Raw genomic sequence first — 13,826 nt, 5'->3', positions numbered from 1 at the left:
CTGTCATCCAGTCATCCGGTCTGATCGGTCTGTTTCCGCGAAGCTCTGCAGCCAACAGCGAGGCCAAGACTAGGACTGCGGCGTGAGGTCCGAGTGAGTGAGGAGAGAGAGGTTGGGAGGGAGGAGAGGAGGGAGGTGGGGAGGGAGAGGAGGGAGGAGAGGGAGGTCCCAGATCCCAGATCCCAGATCCCAGTGAGTGAAATCCGAGTGAGTGAGTGAGGGAGGAAGGTTGGGAGGTCCCAGGGAGTGAGATCCGAGTGAATGAGGGAGGGAGGTCCCAATGAGTGAGATATATGGGGGGGGGGGGGGAGGTCTCAGTGAGTGAGATCCGAGGGAGGGAGGGAGGTCCCAGTGAGTGAGATCCGAGGGAGTGAGGGAGGGAGGTATGAGTGAGGTTGGGAGGTCCCAGGGAGTGAGATTCCAGTGAGTGAGATCCGAGGGAATGAGGGATGGAGGTCCCAGTGAGTGAGTTCCGAGGGAGGGAGGTCCCAGTGAGTGAGATCCGAGGCAGGGAGGTCCCTGTGAGTGAGATCCGAGGCAGGGAGGTCCCTGTGAGTGAGATCCGAGGGAATGAGGGATGGAGGTCCCAGTGAGTGAGTTCCGAGGGAGGGAGGTCCCAGTGAGTGAGATCCGAGGCAGGGAGGTCCCTGTGAGTGAGATACGAGGCAGGGAGGTCCCAGTGAGTGAGATCCGAAGGAGGGAGGTCTCTGAGTGAGATTTGAGGGAGGGAGGTCCTAGTAAGTGCGATCCGAGGGAGGGAGTTCCCAATGCAATCCGAGGGAGGGAGGGAGGCCCAGTGAGTGCGACCCAAGGGAGTGAAATCTGAGTGAGTGAGATCCAAATGAGTGAGGGAGGTCCGAGTGAGTGGGATTCGAGTGAGTGAGTGAAAGAGGTCCCAGTGAGTGAGATCCGAGTGAGGGAGTCCCAGTGAGTGAGATCTGAATGAGTGAAGGAGGTCCCAGTTAGTGAGATCCGAGTGAAGGAGGTCCCAGTGAGTGAGGTAGGTCTGAGGGAGGGAGGTCCCAGTGAGTGAAGTCCGAGGGAGCGAGGAAGGTCCCAGTGAGTGAGTGAGAGGGAAGATGTGAGGGAGGGAGCGGTCGGGGCGAGGATGTGAGGGATGGTGTGGCTGGGTTGAGGATATAAGAGAGGGTGTGGCCAGGGCGATGATGTGAGGGACGGTGCAGCAGGGGAATGCATGCCTCCATTCTGGGGTTGTGCAAGATGCATTTTCAATTCCACTCAGAAACACCACTTCTCCATGTAGAATTCAGTCAACCCCATTCCCTCGCTCACTCCCTTTAACCCTGCAAGTTTTTTTGCTTTAATTCCCTTCCAATTTCCTTTTGAAATCTTTGACTGACAATCATTGGTGTAATCCAGAATCCCATAGATTTAGCTAAATACACAGTGCACCCTGCCAACATCAAAGATTTATGAACATGAACCCCCCAGGTCCATCTGTCCCTACACGCTCTTTAGAACGATGCCATTCAGTCATGCCTACCTTCTGCTTAAGTGCATCACCTCACTTCTCTATTAAAGCCCATCTGTTGGTGCTGCTAACCTGTAAATGGCTGTCACAATTTGTACTTTCCTTTGTCTTGGGGTTTAGCTACTGTTGACTGAAGAGTTACCATGTAGACCTAGGAGCAACCTGTTCATGATTGTTGAAGTTGAGACTCTGGGATGAACAGATCTAACCTCAAAACATGTGTGTGTTTGTTTATACAGATTTTAGTGGCTGGTGCTTTATCTGATGCACAGGAAAATGGTCAATGTTGTTTGAGGTTAATCATTACAGCCTAGGACAGTATGTAAAGTCCCTTGATGCTGTATATTCCATCCAGTCATCGTCTGCTCCTTCAATTATCACCTTCCCTTCATTCGTATCAATAGATATGGTCTTGTTCCCTGATGCCTTAAGTGCACTGCTGCATTCACAACTGCTCTTAGAAAGGAGCTAACCTACAGTAGATGTAGACATCCAACTTTGGGCTCGAAAGTGGCAGGTATTATTTGACTGGAAAACTCCATGGCAATGGATGAGTTGAGTGGTTTAGAGAAAGATGAAAATTTAGTAGAGGTGGTGGAAGGCCAAGGATACGTTAATCCCCCCTAAAACATTTATTTCTCAGCTATATAGTTACTACAATTTTCCATTGCAGTTAGTTGGGAAAATTGGACAAGTATTGATTTTCATTAATAGACTGTTTATTTTTATTTAAGCCGATCTTTACATTGCTGTGCTAAGCTTAGCACCTTGCCATGGGCCTGACAAAGCAGTACCTGCGTTACGTTGCCAGTGCAGTTTTTGGAGTAATCGCAAGTCAGAAAGCAAATATTACTTTTGTCCAGCTGCGAGGAGAGCGAGGTCGATATGTGGCTGTTTCTGCTTGTGAGCATGTATTCATTTGGGATATTCGAAAAGGAGAAAAGGTTAGTTAACATTCTGAATTGGTGTGTTTATGTTTTTGCGTGTATATGATCTTGTTTTGCCAAACTACTGTCTGCTACAAGGAAAATTATTTGTTTTTTGGGTTTTTGTCTCAATTCCATCAGCTTGAATTTACAATAAATTTCTTCAAGGAACAATTGAACTGATATGTTTTGTTTTAACATTGTGCTGTGATGTTTCCACAGGTATTGATTCTTCAAGGCATTAAACATGAAGCTACCTACTTGTGCCCAGCTCCTGATAGGCGTCACCTGGCGGTTGGATATGAAGATGGCTCAATCCGTATCTTTAATCTAATGACTGGGGAGAGTAATGTCACCTTAAATGGGCACAAAGCAGCAGTGACAATTCTCAGCTATGATACCCTTGGAGCACGACTAGTTTCGGGGTCAAATGTAAGGTTTACTCCTTTCAGAAGCTGTTTTAATGTTAACCAAATCATTGTTTAAAGTGACTCAATTGAAGGGAAACCTCTACATTTCGTCTCCAACAGGACACACAAATCATAATTTGGGATGTTATCAATGAGAGTGGATTGTACAGACTAAAAGGACACAAAGATGCCATCACACATGCTGCATTTCTGAAAGGCAGGAATTTTCTGGTCTCAAGGTAATATAAAAGAGAAAGAGGCATAAATTTATATTATTAAATTGAGAAACCATTGTGACGGGCCAAAAGCCCCACAGCACACCCAAGGTTGGAAAGAGACTGTCAGAAGGCAGGATGAAACAAAGTAGTAATTGATGAAGCCAAACTTGTATTTTGAAAACCCGAAGGTTGGAAGAAGAAAGGACAATGAAGTATCATCATTTTGAGACCCTGATTTATCAGGCTATGTAATACATCTTAAAAAATGAGAATGCAAAGAGAAGGAAAATTCACGAGAATGCTATCTATCGTAACAATATTGATTAAATAGAAACTGAAGAGTTTCAATGGCAAATAAAAAGTAATAGGGTGGTAAAAGGAAGAATAAGTCAAATTAAGGACCAAAAAGGAGGTTATTAATACACTGGAAGGATTTAAAATAAGGAATAGGTATTTGATAAAGTTGATAAGGCCCTAGGACCAGATGAGATGCACCCAAGGATACTGACGGAAGTGAGAGTGGAAATTGTGGAGGCATTGGCCATAATTTTTCAGTTTTCCTTTAGATTCAGGGCAGGTGCCAGAGGACTGGAGAATTGCAAATGTAATAACTTTTTTCAAAACAGGGCGTAAAGGTAAGCCCAACAACTAAAGGCCAGTTAGTTTAACTTTAGTGGGAAAACGTCTAGAAATAATAATTCAGGACAAAATTAATAGTCACATGGACAAATGCGGGTGAATGTAAGAAAACAGTATGGATTTCTTGATAGAAAATCATGTTAATAATAATCGCTTATTGTCACAAGTAGGCTTCAATGAAGTTGTTGTGAAGAGCCCTTGGTCGCCACATTCCGGCGCCTGTTCGGGGAGGCCGGTACGGGAATTGAACCCGCGCTGCTGGCCTTCTGGCCTTGTCCTGCATTACAAGTCAGCTGTTTAGCCCACTGTGCTAAACCAGCCCCATGTGATTAACTAATTGATGTGGTGTACATGAACTTCCAAAAGGCATTTGATACAGTGCTGCGCAACAGACTTGTGAGCAAATTTGTAGCTCATGGAACAAAAGGCACAGTAATAATATAGATACAAAATTGATTGAATGACAGGAAACAGGGCAGTATGCTTTTCGGGCTGGAGGCAGATTTGTAGTGGAGTTCCTAGATGTCGATGTTAGGATCGTTGCTCTTCCTGATATATATTCATGACCTAGATCTAGGTGTACAGGGTACAATTTCAAAATTTGCAGACGATCCAAAACGTGTAGGAATTCTGAACTATGAGGAGGACATGGACAAGTTAGTGAAATGGGTGGACAGCTTGCAGATGAAGTCAATGCAGAGAAATGTGAAGTCATTCCTTTTGGTAGGAAGAACATGGAATGAGAAGATAAAATAAATGGTACAATTCTAAAGGAATTACAGGAGCAGAGGGACCTGGTGTATGTGTATAAATCATTGAAGGTGGCATAACAGGTTGAGCTTGCGGTTAATAAAGCATACAGTATCCTGGGCTTTACTAATAAGGGCATGGCGTACAAGAGTAAGGAGGTTGTGTTGAACTTGTATAGGTCATTAGTTCGGCCTCAGCTGGAGTATTGTGTACAGTTCTGGGGTGCCACACTTTAGGAAGGATGAGAGTGTGCAGACACGATTCAGGAGAATGGCTCCAGGGATGAGGAACTTCAGTTATGAAGAGAGACTGGAGAGGTTGGAACCTATTTCCTTGGAGAGAACATCAAGAGGAGGTTTGAGAGAGGTATTCAAAATCATGAGTCTGGGAAGAGTGGAGAGAGAAATTGTTTTCACTTGTGAAAGGATTGAGAACGAGATAGCACAGATTTTAAGTAACTGCCAAAAGGAGCAACAGTGACATGAGGGAAAACTTTTTCTGCAGCGACTGATAAGATCTAGAATGCACTACCTGTGAGTATGGTGGCGGCAATTTCAATCGGGACATTCGAAAGGGAATTGGAGTGTTATCTAAGATAGAAGAAGACAGGTTTATGGGGAGATGGCAGGGATTGGCTTGAGATGAGTGTCATTCAGAGAGCAGGTGCAGACACGATAGGCTGAATTTTGCCTTGTGCATCGCCAAGGTGCCAAGTTGGCATTTTCTGTGTGTTGGCGATCAGGCCGGGGGTGGCCTGCGTGGGTGTTGGGGAGGTGGGGGGGGGGGGTCACGTTGGGGGCCTTGGAGATCGAGACACCATTTAAAATGGCATCCCGATCTCTCGTTGTACTGATCCGGCGAACAGCTCCTCGGTGTAGGCTATGGGGCTGTGTGTGGCCTCGACCGTGCGTTCACCGCTGAAGCCCCTTATTTAACGCGAGTGCCGTTTTATAGATGTGTGTTTCTCAGCGCTCGCTATGGGACTTTGTTCCCATTTAGTTGAATTGCGCCCTATAATTCAATGGGAAATCCCATTGACAGCAACGGGACCAGAAGACCCATCACCTTTGAGAGAAATTTGAGTTGGATTAAGAAAGTGCAAGCAGATCCTGAATCTTATTTGAGACGATGAGGCTAAAGGAATCAAGGAATAAGGGGGGGGGGGGAAAGGCGGGACCAGAGTATTGAACTTGATGATCAGCCATGATTTTCATGAATTGCGGAGCAGGCTCAAAGGGCCGAATGGCTTCCTACTGCTATTCTTTATATTTCTATGACAAGGACAAAGGTTATTGGATTGGATGGAATTTTCACTGGTTGTGTTTTTAAGATTAAGTTAAAGGAATGATGGGCTGAGAAATCTTTGACATTGCAATGCTAATACAATGAGCAGCAGAGTAAAGAGTCAAATTTGGGTTCCAACAGTGACTCGCTGACTGCATCATTACCTGGTTTTTCAATTAATTATCCCACACCAAAGTATTTCGACCGTATTGCATTAATGATTTATCCATTCTCCTATGTATGGCCATTAGTTGGTTAAGTTTCAGCTTTCCTTCAGTCTTTCTTTCCATTTTTATTTTAGCTCCAAGGACACGTTTGTTAAGTGGTGGGACTTGGATACACAGCATTGCTTCCAGACCATGGTTGGTCATCGCAGTGAGGTCAGCAACATTGAAATGAAATGAAATGAAAATCGCTTATTGTCACAAGTAGGCTTCAAATGAAGTTACTGTGAAAAGCCCCGAGTCGCCACATTCCAGCGCCTGTTCGGGGAGGCTGTTACGGGAATTGAACCGTGCTGCTGGCCTGCCTTGGTCTGCTTTCAAAGCCAGCAATTTAGCCCTGTGCTAAACAGCCCCTGCTACTTTGTTTGTTTCCATTACCTTCAGACTGATGTCACTGTGGGTCTTTCAGGAAACTTGGATGTCTAAACAGATTATACGGCTTTGTTTTGAATCTGTCCAAGAGTAATGAGACTATTTCAGTGGCCTTATGGGTTATTGCATTCATGCTGGTGTAGCCCCCACAACCAGTAAAACATGATGTTCCTATATTTCTTTGATCAAGTCAGAGTGTTTTAAATCAGCGGCTGTTTTTTTGAATCTCTTGCACAATAATAAGTTGGGATTGTGTTGTATAAATTCCAGCACATTCAGATTGTACTTTTACAGGCCAAAATCATGCGGATGTCATTTCTTGCCTGCGTCAGTCCCACTCTGATCTCTGTCCTCAGCCTGCTACTGTACCCCTAAATCTTAAGAGACAGCATCTCATATTTCAATTAGGCATGTATGGCCTCCCAGGGAGGTGATGCTCTGTGTTCTAGGGAGGAAACGCTCAGGCTGATTTCACAATCCAGCTTTTGGTCTGTAACATTGTAGGTAGCAAATGAGTAATATATCACCCATGATAGAATGACGGAGCAGAGCCGATGGGCCGAATGGCTTAATTCTGCTCCTATATCTTATGAATATCCAGACGCAATGTTGAATTCAACAATTTCAGCCCATAATCGGGCAGCATGATAGCACAGTGGTTAGCACTGTTGCTTCACAGCGCCAGGGTCCCAGGCTCGATTCCCGCTTAGGTCACTGTCTGTGCGGAGCCTGCACATTCTTCCTGTGTCTGCGTGGAATTCTGAAAGATGCGCTGTTAGATCATTTGAACATTCTGAATTCTCCCTCGGTGTACCCGAACAGGCACCGGAATGTGGCGACTCGGGGCTTTTCACAGTAACTTCATTGCAGTGTTATTGAAAGCCTACTTGTGACAATAAAGATTATTATTATTATTCCTCTAATTTTTTAGGTTTGCTGTTGGTTTTTCCCATTTACATTTCCTCTGGACTCATGCTTTGGCTTGCACCATCAATACTTCTGTCATTTAATCTCCTGCTCTCTACCCTTACACCAACATTCCCTTTCGATCGCTCCACCACTTTACCTGAAATGTTGATCCGGTTTCTCTGCTCCCTGGGCTGCTCAGCATTTCCTGTTATTATTTTAGATATGGTTTCATTGAATAAATATAGATGCTTGTTTTGTTAATAAACATAAATATTGTAAATTATTTCCTTAAATTCAAATGTAATTTTGTACCACACGGTAGAGTGCTCGAACTAGGATGTAATAATTTAATTTCCTGTGAAAATAAACTTTAAATATAATTATTCTTTTGCTTTCTGTATTTGCTCTAGGTGTGGGGTTTTGTGCTACTTGCTGATGAAAAGCAAATAATGACTGGATCATCTGACAGTGAACTCAGGGTGTGGGACATCCATTATTTGGATGAGGTAAAAACTTGATACAATTCACAGACAAAAATATCAATTGTAATTGTTAGTCTGTTTGCTTCATAGAATTCCTACAGTGCAGAAGCCCATACCTTCCTCCAATCACCTTAAAATTATGTCCCATTTCTGCCCTGGGGAAAAGTCTCTGGCTATCCACTCTATCCATGTCTCTCGTCACCTTGTACACCTCTATCAAGTCACCTCCCTTCTTCGCTCCAATGAGAAAAGCCCTAGCTCCCTTAACCTTACTTCATAAGACATGCCCTCCAGTCCAGGCAGCATCCTGGTAAATCTCTTCTGTACCCTCTCCAATGCATCCACATCCTTCCTATAATGAGATGACCAGAACTGAACACAATATTCGAAGTGTGGAATCTGGGACTATGGCAATTTTACCAGGACAGGGGCTTGCAAATAGTCACATAATCCTCAACAGTTCTTGACCCGATAGAAATCTGAAAGAGTTTGATGAGGGTGCGATGATGTCAAGAAAACGTTTCCAGAGAACGGTTACGGTGTAGAAAAAGGCCATTCAGCCCATCATGTTTGCGCCAGGTGGAATTCAAAACTAAGAGGCCTTAAATACAATAGTCACTAATATGCTCAATGGGGCATTCAGGAAACACAACTAATCCCAGAGAGTGGCTAGAATGTGGAGCTCACTATCACGGGGACCAACTACAGAAAACCACACTGATATATTCAAGGCAAGTTATGTAAACATAATGAATAAAATGTTATGCTGATTGGTTAGATGAAGAGTGGTGGGAGGGGTTTTGTGGGTGCAGGAACATAGGTGTGGATAAGTTGGGCTGAATGGTCTGTTTCTGGGCTATTCACGTCATGTAGCTGTATGCAGTTCTATGTAATGATACCCATAGGAGGAATAAACCTTCAGTCACCATGGAGATGAAGTATAGTTCACAGGGTTCAGAAAAATAATAGTCTGAAAGGTTATTCAGGATTTACCTTTTCCAGATAAAAACACAATAATATGGCCTGGTAAGCCTGCTCCACCATTCGGTACAATCATGGTTGATCTTGGGTTTCAACTCCACTTTCCATAAGATATAGGAGCAGAATTAGGCCAATCGGCCCATCAGGTCTGCTCCATCATTCGATCATGGCTGAAATGTTCCTCAACCCTATTCTCCTGTCTTCTCCCCATAACCCCTGATCCCTTTATTAATCAAGAAATCACCTTATTAATCCAAAGCACCAGAGTTGTGCTTTCCTGCCCTCCTCCATATCCCTCGATTCCCTGAGGAACCAACGGTCTTATCTATCTCATCCTTGAATATATTTAGCGATGGAGCATCCATAATCCAAAGATTCACAGCCCTTTAGAGTGAAGAAACTTTTTCATATATTTTCCATTGTCCTTGGAGACAGATTGGGTGATACTCGCATGATTTAGAAAGTTCCTTGAGAACATTCAGTGTCTGTATTTGTGCTGAACTTCAATTCTACTTACAGCAATGTCCCAGCTGCATTATTACCGTGACATCGATGTCTAATAGCCCCATTTAGGATGCATCTCACATTGGAATTCAGTTGGCGTATTAATATTCGGTTATTTTACTTGTTGGTGCGGCTATCTTTAACTGGTTGCTACGGATAGCCTGTTCATTCGAGTGTCCTTGATAAAAAAGTTTCAAATTAATAGCATGTATTTTTGTAGCATTTCTACAGAAAGGTGGCTCTAAGTGTTTTACCTGGTGGTGGAAAACCATGATCAGGTGGGACTAAAACTCCAGTAAATTGTAAAAGCACAGAAAATATCAAGTCTTGACCAGCTATTATCCCCAATTTATTTGGGGAGTAAAAAAGAGTAAATAATACGTTAAGAGTAAATAAACAGAATAGCAATAAAGTTCGAGAAATATAGGGTGGAATTCTCCCCCCCGCCTCCATCCACACCTGGTCGCAGCTGGAGGGAACAGCACGGGAACGCTGGGGGGGTGGCCTGTGGGGCGGCGAGGGGGGGTTCCTGCACCGGGGGGGGGGGGGTGGGGAGGGGGGGCTCAAAAGGGGTCTGGCCCGCGATCGGTGCCCACCGATCGGCGGGCCGGCCTCTCTGAAGGAGGACCTCCTTTCCTCCGCTGCCCCGCAAGATCGATCCGCCATCTTCTTGCGGGGCGGGCGCGGGGAGGACGGCAACCGTGCATGCGCGGGTGATGTCATTTACGCGGCGCCAGTCGCGTCATTTACGCAGCGCCGCTTTTACGCAGCGCTAAGACCCAGTGTGCGTAAATGACGCGGCACCGCTCCTCGCCCGACCCCCCCCCCCCCCCCCCCCCGGGGGCGGGAGAATAGGGGGCTGGGAACGGCCTCCGACGCCGGAGTGAATTAGTCTCCCGATGGGAGAATTGCGCCCATAAACTATATCTGAGGTTTTCTTTTCTAGGGGAGCCTTTAAAAAGCAGGGAAGATGGTTAAAAACGCAGAGTGATTTGGAGGAGGCAGTTGCAGAGGGCAGGGACAGAATGATTGAAAGAGTAGCCACAATTGGAGGAACAGGGAATATCAGAGTACTAATGAGCCCATGAGGGTTCCTTGAGATTGCGGAGGGGAAGGGCCTTGCTCCAAACTTGAAAGGACCCGCAAATGAGGGTAAAATCTCTGAAGTCAGTTGGCCGGGGGAAGGACGTTCATGAACTTTAGCACGGACGTGCATGCCATTCCGGGCTTGGTGGTGTTGATTATGCAAAATCTAAATTTCTTCATCATGAAGACGCAGGTCGGGCAATAGTAATTCCGAAGTGGCAATTGAATTAATCTTTGACAATATATCTGTGCCCAAACACAGAAAGGAGCCTTTAATTATCTGTAACTTATGTTGTGTTGTGGATTATTTCTCAGGAGAAAGAAGTTGGAGAACCAAATGTGAAAAGAACAAAGAGTCCTTTTGAAAACACTGAAATAACTGAAGAGGAATTGAATGAAAACCCAGAGGAGGTAAATCCTACTCCTGCAATGTACTTTTAAAAAATAAATTTAGAGTACGCAATTATTCTTTTCCAATTGAGGGACAATTTAGCGTGGCCAATCCATCTACCCTGCACACCTTTGGGTTGTGGGGGTGAAACCGCAGACACGGGGAGAATGTGCAAATTCCACACAGACAGAGACCCGGGTCCTCAATACAATAGGCAGCAGTGCTAATCACTGCGCCACTGTGCCGCCCTACATCTGTAATGTATTCAGTTTGAAAAGAACAGAATTGCTTATATTCTTTAAAGTACAGCCTGCTTGCAATCTTAAACCAGCAATAGTTGAGCAAGTAATTTTTGTTAACTCCTCCCAACATTCATCTGAACTTGCAAGCACTTTTAAAATGTATTAATGGGAAGAGGCGTTGCTGGCAAGGCCAGCATTTATTTGAAATCTCTCATAGCCCTTGAGAGGGTGGTGGTAAGCCACCATCTTAAACCGTTGTAGTTCATGTAGCATATGTACACTCTGTTGTTAGAGAGGGAGTTCCAGGATTTTGACCCAGCCACAGTGAAGGGATGGTGTCAGGGTGGTGTGTGGCTTGAACACCGCCACCTATCTACAAGTTCCCCTTTATCTTCCTTTCTCCAGGAGGCTGGTTTGAATGGTGCTGTCAAAAGCCTTGGTGAGTTGTTCAGAATCACAGAATTGTTATGGCACAGAAGGAGGCCATTTAACTCTTTGTATCTGCACCAGCTCTCCAAATGAGCATTCACTTCCAGGCAGTCCATCCCAAACCCGAACTACTTGCTGTGTGAAGAAGTTTTTTCCACATCACATTAGTTTCTTTTGCAAATCACTTTAGATCTGTGTCCTCTCATTCCCTATCCTCTTACAAGCAGGAACAGTTTGTCTTTGTCAATTCTGCCCAGCGTCCTTGTCATTTTGAAATCACATCTCCTCTTAGGCTTCTTCTCTCCAAGGAGAACAGCACCAACCTCTCCAATCTGTCCTCATAACTAAAGTTTCTCATCCCTGGAACCATTCTCGTAAATCTCTTCGATGCGTTCATATTCTTCCTAAAGTGTGGTGTCCAGAACTGTACACAATATTCCAGTTGAGGTATCACTAGTATTTTGTATAAGTTCAGCAGAGAACCATAGAATTTACAGTGCAGAAGGAGACCATTCGGCCATAGAGTCTGCACCGGTCCTTGGCAAGAGCACCCTACTTAAGACCACGCCTCCACCCTATCCACGTAACCCACTAACCCCACCTAATCTTTTGACACCAAGGGGGAATTTAGCATGGCCAATCCACCTAACCTGCACATCTTTGGACTGTGGGAGGAAACCAGAGCACCTGGAGGAAACCCACGCAGACACGGGGAGGAAGTGCAAACTCCACACCATTACCCGAGGCCAGAATTGAACCCCAGACCCTGGAGCTATGAGGCAGCAGTGCTAACCACTGTGCCACCATGCCACCCAGCATGATACCCTTGCTCTTGTACTTTATGCCCCGTTAATTAAAGCCCAGAATTCTATATGCTTTATTGACCACTCTCTCCACCTATCCTGCCAACTTCAATGATCTATGCATGTATACACCCAGGTCCCTCTGTTCCTGCACCCTCTTCAGAATTGTGCACACTGCTGTGTTATTGGTGGAGGGAGTGAATGTTTATGGTGGTGGATGGGTTGCTAAATCAGGCAGGCTGTTATGTCCTGGATGATGTCAATAAACGTCTTCAGCATTGTTGGAGCTGCACTTGACCAGGCAAATGAGTATTCCATCACTCCCCTGACTTTTGTGCTGTCGATGGCTTTGAGTCGGGAAGTGAGTTACCTGCCCAGAATTCTCAGCCTCTGACCTGCCCTTGTAACTGTTGTATTTATAAGGCCGATCCAGTTACATTTCAAATCAATGGTAACTCCCAGCATGTTGATGGTGGGGAAATGTGAGTAAATTATGGAGTAATGCTACTGAAAATCACAAAGCAGACTGTGTTCCAGACATTACTTTCTGAAGATAAGGCATTGGAATGAGCAACTGGTGTGAAGTAAAAGGGACGAATTCTGAATAAATTTGAAGTTGATTAAAAATATTTTGGAAATGAAGCAAAAAAGTGAAATCTCAGTGGTCAGTGAAAGGCGAATTACAACTTTTGTTGTGGAGCTGCGCTGAGATCAATTGATTTTGGACTGTTAGCTGAGACATATTAGTAAGTTTAAAAAATAAAATTGCCTTAGTCCCAGATGACCATAGGCTGTTTTCCTGTTTGAGGGGGAGAGCTGACTGGTGGTGATTTAACCTGAGGGTCTCTATACTTCAGGCGAGGGGCATAGTTGAGAAGGCGGGGCCTTTCATGAATAACCTCCGCCGGTACAGGAGGCCGCGCTGCTGGCCTTGCTCTGCATCGCAAGCCAGCTGTCCAGCAAACTGAGCTAAATCGGCAGCTGAGACATTTACTATCGTGACTCCTGGCTATGATTGTAATCCTTTTCTATTTTCTTTACAGCATATACTGACATGCCGGAAAAATGGTTCTGTATTTCGGGAGGGCAGGGATCGTGTTGTTTCCTTAGCAACAGACACCAGTAGTGAAATTGTTGCCTGTCATGTAAGTATCATTATTGTTATGATATGGCAGGTGGAAATTGCTGGGCTGCCCAAATCCCAAAGGGAAACTTAGACAAGCTATCACAGTGATTTGTATTTTGTTATGAGAAGCTGTCATGAGCAAACATTTCAAAGCACTTTTACAGATTTTAAATAAATTTTAACATTTATTGGAAAATGAGCACACAAAATTACATTTATATACTTAACAGTAGAATCTGTTGGTACCTGGGACTTCGATGTTGTGGCCATTTCGGAGACATGGATAGAGCAGGGACAGGAATGGATGTTGCAGGTTCCGGGGTTTAGGTGTTTTAGTAAGCTCCGAGAAGGAGGAAAAAGAGGGGGAGGTGTGGCGCTGCTAGTCAAGAGCAGTATTACGGTGGTGGAGAGGATGCTAGATGGGGACTCTTCTTCCGAGGTAGTATGGGCTGAAGTTAGAAACAGGAAAGGAGAGGTCACCCTGTTGGGAGTTTTTTATAGGCCTCCTAATAGTTCTAGGGATGTAGAGGAAAGGATGGCGAAGATGATTCTGGATAA

At 44.8% G+C, this 13,826-nt stretch overlaps 1 protein-coding gene across 3 annotated transcripts in view; it reads left to right on the top strand.

Annotated features, from left to right (window-relative positions):
• Positions 1–13,826, top strand: part of wdr3 (WD repeat domain 3) — a 74,877-nt gene continuing 61,051 nt past the window's right edge. The window contains exons 1-8 of one of the 3 annotated variants that reach the window (XM_072513763.1): positions 1–87; positions 2,227–2,436; positions 2,641–2,850; positions 2,949–3,067; positions 6,021–6,099; positions 7,635–7,730; positions 10,593–10,688; positions 13,186–13,287. In XM_072513763.1, the coding sequence (XP_072369864.1) occupies positions 2,266–2,436; positions 2,641–2,850; positions 2,949–3,067; positions 6,021–6,099; positions 7,635–7,730; positions 10,593–10,688; positions 13,186–13,287 (873 nt within the window). In that variant the 5' untranslated portion in view covers positions 1–87; positions 2,227–2,265. Of the gene's footprint in view, positions 94–561; positions 1,001–2,226; positions 2,437–2,640; positions 2,851–2,948; positions 3,068–6,020; positions 6,100–7,634; positions 7,731–10,592; positions 10,689–13,185; positions 13,288–13,826 lie in introns of those variants that run through there. The other 2 variants (XM_072513762.1, XM_072513764.1) reach the window with 2 other exon arrangements.

The sequence above is a fragment of the Scyliorhinus torazame genome, chromosome 8 (genome assembly GCF_047496885.1).
Source record: "Scyliorhinus torazame isolate Kashiwa2021f chromosome 8, sScyTor2.1, whole genome shotgun sequence".
NCBI classification, from domain to species: domain Eukaryota; kingdom Metazoa; phylum Chordata; class Chondrichthyes; order Carcharhiniformes; family Scyliorhinidae; genus Scyliorhinus; species Scyliorhinus torazame.
Note: the sequence above shows the minus strand (reverse complement) of the source record. Positions and strands in the feature narration are given on the sequence as shown.